Source organism: Alosa sapidissima, chromosome 10, assembly GCF_018492685.1.
Source record: "Alosa sapidissima isolate fAloSap1 chromosome 10, fAloSap1.pri, whole genome shotgun sequence".
NCBI lineage: Eukaryota > Metazoa > Chordata > Actinopteri > Clupeiformes > Clupeidae > Alosa > Alosa sapidissima.
In genome coordinates this window covers 11,677,237-11,682,236 of record NC_055966.1, presented here as the reverse complement: position 1 = coordinate 11,682,236, position 5,000 = coordinate 11,677,237, and the positions used below count along the sequence as shown (strand labels likewise).

The 5,000-nt window shown below is 45.2% G+C and overlaps 1 protein-coding gene across 2 annotated transcripts in view; it reads right to left on the bottom strand.

Annotated features, from left to right (window-relative positions):
- The window catches only part of colq (collagen-like tail subunit (single strand of homotrimer) of asymmetric acetylcholinesterase), a 23,367-nt gene that overhangs the window by 14,585 nt on the left and 3,782 nt on the right, over positions 1-5,000 (bottom strand). For both annotated transcript variants that reach the window (XM_042108423.1, XM_042108424.1), the window contains exon 3: positions 1,688-1,780. In XM_042108423.1, coding sequence (XP_041964357.1) covers positions 1,688-1,780 — 93 coding nt within the window. The remainder of the gene's footprint in view (positions 1-1,687; positions 1,781-5,000) is intronic.

The following is a 5,000-nucleotide window of genomic DNA, read 5'->3' as shown; positions in this document are numbered from 1 at the left end:
GCATCAGGCAGACCTGCACAGACAGAGTGTGTGAGAGCGTGTGTGTGCATGCATCAGGCAGGCCTGCACTGGTAGATGTCATCAACAGCTGTAGTACTCACAGCAGGATATTTAACAACTATGGTATTGATATTAACCATGAGATTTCATTCTGGCTCTTAAGTATCACAATGTACAAGGAATTCCCCTTTACATCAATGTTCAGCGTATTAAGTACCACTTTAGCACTAAGGGGCAGCAATTTAGCTCTAAGGGATACCAATTTAGCGCTAAGAGGTACCAACTCATCTAAAACCCACGGAAAAGGGTCATGCTCCTTCCTGTGTCCAACGTTCCAACATTTCCATGTTAGTAGACCACTAGTCAAGCAGTACTTTGCAATTTACTTACACTCACTGCACAAAGTTACACACAATGGGATCTGAACATCAAGATATACACACATGTATAAACATGTGCAAACACACAAATATAAATAAACAAACCTGTAAGCAACACACACACACACACACACACACACAAATACACACACACCACAAAGGCCTGTCGACAGCTCCAAACGCACCTTGGGCCCCACCACGGCCGCACTGCTGCTGCAGGGGATTGTGGGAGCAGCTGTGGGGGCCAGGGCAGGCAGTGGAAAAAGCTATTTGTGTCTGTCTAAAAACAGAGTGTTAATGTGAAGCCAGTGTGTGTACCTGTGTGTGTGTGTGTGTGTGTGTGTGTGTGTGTGTGTGTGTGTGTGTTTGGAGTCATCCCCAGCCAGGACAGCCGCAGGAAGTCACACACTTCTCATATGCTACGAGGCTCAAAAATATACACGCGGCCTCACACGGCCAGTACACACTACAGACCGGACCCTGAGACAGGAGGGCAGAAGCACACACACACACACACACACTACAGACCGGACCCAGAGACAGGAGGACAGAAGCACACACACACACACACACCTTTGTGGCGTTAAAGGTGCTGTATGTCGTTAAAGGTGCTGTATGGCATTAAAGGTGCTGTGTGGTGTTAAAGGTGCTGTATGGTGTTAAAGGTGCTGTGTGGCATTAAAGGTGCTGTATGATGTTAAAGGTGCTGTGTGGCATTAAAGGTGCTGTATGGCGTTAAAGGTGCTGTGTGGCATTAAAGGTGCTGGTTAGAGGATGCAATGTGGTTACAGATACAGTGTGTCATTAAAGGTGTTGTGTGGTGTTTTTATTTTTTTAGCTCAAAAGATCCAAAAATTACCTCGAAATCGCAATCACAATCGTTTTAATGTAATGTCAAAAACTAACTAACTAGTGCGGTACAGGCTCTCTTGTAATACCACATTGAACCACGTCGTCTGGCCACTGTAGTACTGTACAATACAATGCAAGTCAATGCCATGTGGGTGCGTTCAAGACAACTGCAAGCTTGCAGTACTCCACAAAGCCCCTTTCAGAGTCAGCAAAATCAGTTTGATTACTTTGATTTCAGTTAGAAGGCCCAAACAGGCACTTTTGATGGAAACCCTGTTTCTATTTCTTTCACTCGTGTGTGTTTGTGTGTGCGTGCCGGGGGGGGGGGGGGGGGGGTTGAGGTCTGGATGAGAAGTGAGGTGAGGGGAGGGGAGGTGAATGTGTGTTGGGGGGGGGGGGGGTGGAGTGTATGTGTGTGTGTATGTGTTGGGGGGTCTGGATGAGGTCTCGCCCACCTGAGGTCCGTCAGGGCCGGGTGGTCCTGGGGGGCCCGCTGGGTTAATGGGGGGGCACGGAGCCGACGGCTCACTGATGACATCATCTGTATCCTGAGGAACACACACCACACACAGGTTACACACGTCATACACATCACACACCACAGACATTACACACCACACACATAGCACACGTCATATATGTTACGCCTGTCACATTATATTACATTACATTTGGCTGACGCATTTTTAGCCAAAGCGACTAACAACATGATAAACTGTTTAAGCTTTTTAACGCAATTCTCTCAACAATTCTAGGACAATTTAAAAAAGGTAGAGTACAATAAGAATAAGTGCATCAGTGAGTGCTGTTATTAAACAGTCAAGTGTCAGTTCTAGTCAGGTGGTAAGTGCTAGGATCAGCAAGACTAGTTGTAAGTAGTGCTGCGAGAGGAGATGTTCTCTGAAGAGCTGGGTCTTCAGAAGTTTTTCGAAGATGGAGAGGGATGTCTGCTCTAGTAGGAACTGGTAGAGTGTTCTACCAATGAGGAACAACAGATGAGAAAAGTCTGGATTGGCCTGAGTGTACCAGTGGCAGAGCTAGACGTCGTTCGTCTGAGGAGCGCAACAGTCGGGAGGTCGCATATGCCTGTGAGGGCATTCACAGGAATGAGGGCATTCAAGTAGCTGGGAGTAGAACCGGAGAGTACTTTGTAGGCAAGCGTTAGAGACTTGAATTTGATGCGGGTGGCCATAGGTAGCCAGTGTAGCTCGATGAGCAGCGGGGGTAACATGTGCACTTTTGGGTTTGTTGTAGACCAGGAGTGCCACCACATTCTGGATCATCTGAAGGGGTCTCACTGTGCAGGCTGGGAGAGCTGTCAGGAGGGCGTTACAGTAGTCAAGATGTGAGATGACTATGGCCTGTACCAGGAGTTGGGTAGCATCTTGAGTCGTAGAGTGCGAAACGGCACAACCGGGCGACCAAGGCAACATGATCGGAGAAGGTTAGTTGGTTGTCGAGAACGACTCCTAAATTTCGTGCAGCCCTGGTAGGTGCAACAGACAGGGAGTCAATTTTGATGTTGATGTCATGATGAATGGTAGGTTTAGCTGGGAGGACCAGCAGTTCAGTTTTTGAGAGGTTAAGCTGAAGGTGGTGTGCCTTCATCCATGTAGATATGTCTGAGAGGCAATCCGAGATCCGTGTCGAGACCAAGGGGTTATCAGGTGGAAAGTCAAGTCAAGTCAAGTCAAGTTTATTTATATAGCACATTTCATACACAGAGGTCATTCAATGTGCTTTACATAAACAAAACCAAACAATAATAACAAATAATAGCATAGAAGGGCAATATAGTCAAAGAATAGTTCAAAAGGTAAAGATCATAATAAAAAGAAAACATAAAACACAAGGTAAATCATTTAAAAATAAAGAATAATTAGTAAGCAAAAACAAAGGTAAAAGTAGTAAAAAAGTAATAAAAAACAAGGTAGAATAATTATCAAGGCACATTCAGAATTTGTAACTCAGCGCAGTTAGCAGAAAGCATCTGAGAACAGTTTGGTCTTAAGTCTAGAACTGGCTACAGTTGGGGCCTTTTTGATGTCATCCGAAAGTTGGTTCCAGAGCATGTTTAGTTCTAACAGTAGGTTTTACTAGCAGGTTTTTCACCTGGGACCTGAGAGGACGAGAAGGTGTGTACTGCTGAAGCATGTCTGATAGGTATTTAGGTCCTGCTCCATTTACTGATTTATAAACAAGCAATAGTGCTTTAAAATCAATTCTGTGACTTACTGGAAGCCAGTGCAAGGACTTAAGAATTGGAGTAATGTGGTCAGTTCTCTTAGTTTTTGTTAGAATCCTAGCTGCTGCATTTTGTATCACCTGAAGCTGTTTAATAGTCTTTTTAGGAAGGCCTGTGAACAGTCCATTGCAGTAATCAACCCTGCTGGAGATAAATGCATGAATGAGTTTTTCTAAGTCATGTTTTGACATCAGCCCTGGCAATATTTTTGAGGTGGTAAAAAGCTGATTTAGTTATCGCTTTCATGTGGCTGTTGAAATTTAGATCACTGTCAATTAATACACCAAGATTTTTAACAGTATCCTTTGCGTTTAACCCTTTTGTGTCAAGGAGAGTGGCAACCCTGTAAGTCTTTCCTCGTTTTTACCAAATATAATTACTTCAGTTTTTTCTTTGTTCAGCTGAAGAAAATTTTGAGACATCCAGGTGTTGATTTGTTCTATACACTGACACATAGATTCAAGAGGACCATAGTCGTTTGGTGACAGAGCTAAGTAAATTTGTGTGTCATCTGCATAGCTATGATAGAGCTGTGTGTCGTCTGCGTAGCAGTGGTATGAGAAGCCATGTGAACGAATAATCTGTCCCAAAGAGTGCCCGAAGATAGCAAAGAGAAGGGGGCCCAGCACTGATCCCTGGGGGACCCCTGTTGTGAGATAGTGAGCGTCCTGTGAGGTAGGATTCAAACCAGGAGAGAGCAGAGCCGGAGATTCCCATGTTTGAGAGTATAGAGAGAAGGATGCAGTGATTAACCATGTCAAAGGCAGCCGATAAGTCAAGCAGAATGAGTACTGATGACTGATGCCCTGGCTTCCTTTAAGGCTTCTGTTACAGACAAAGAGTTTCGGTAGAGTGGCCGCTTTTGAACTCAGATTGATTTGGATCCAGAAGGTTGTTCTGTGAAAGGAATTCAGAGACCTGTTTGGAGACTGCTCGCTCGATACCTTTGGATAGGAAAGGTAGGAGTGAGACAGGACGGTAGTTCTCAACTTGAGCAGGGCTGAGAGATGTTTTCTTAAGTAACAGTGTTACCTGGGCCGTTTTGAATGCTGTTGGAAACGTGCCAGAGGTTAGCAAAGAGGTTAGCACCAGCTATCACATGATCACATGTGATAGCTGGTGTGATGGTCGGGCTGATGGACTGAAGTAGGCTCGTAGGTATAGGATCTAACGAGCATGTGGTAGGACGGCTACATGTCAGGAGTCTAGATACTTCACTCTCGGAGAGAGGCGCGAATGTTGAAAAAGATGTTCCAGCAACTGCCAGAGGTTGTAGGAGTGCAATATCTGAGTCTGTTGCGTCCTATGGACATGTAGAGAATTGACTGCTGATTGCCGCCACTTTGTTTGTAAAAAATGAGGCAAGGGTATCCGCAGTAAGGCTGGATGAGGAGGAGGCGGCTGAAGTCACACACATAACACACGTCACAAACACCACACACATAACACACATAATGGCGTTTACAAACGGAAGTTCGGGAGGAGCATGACGGAGTTTGCCACGCCTCCTTCAATCAGACAGG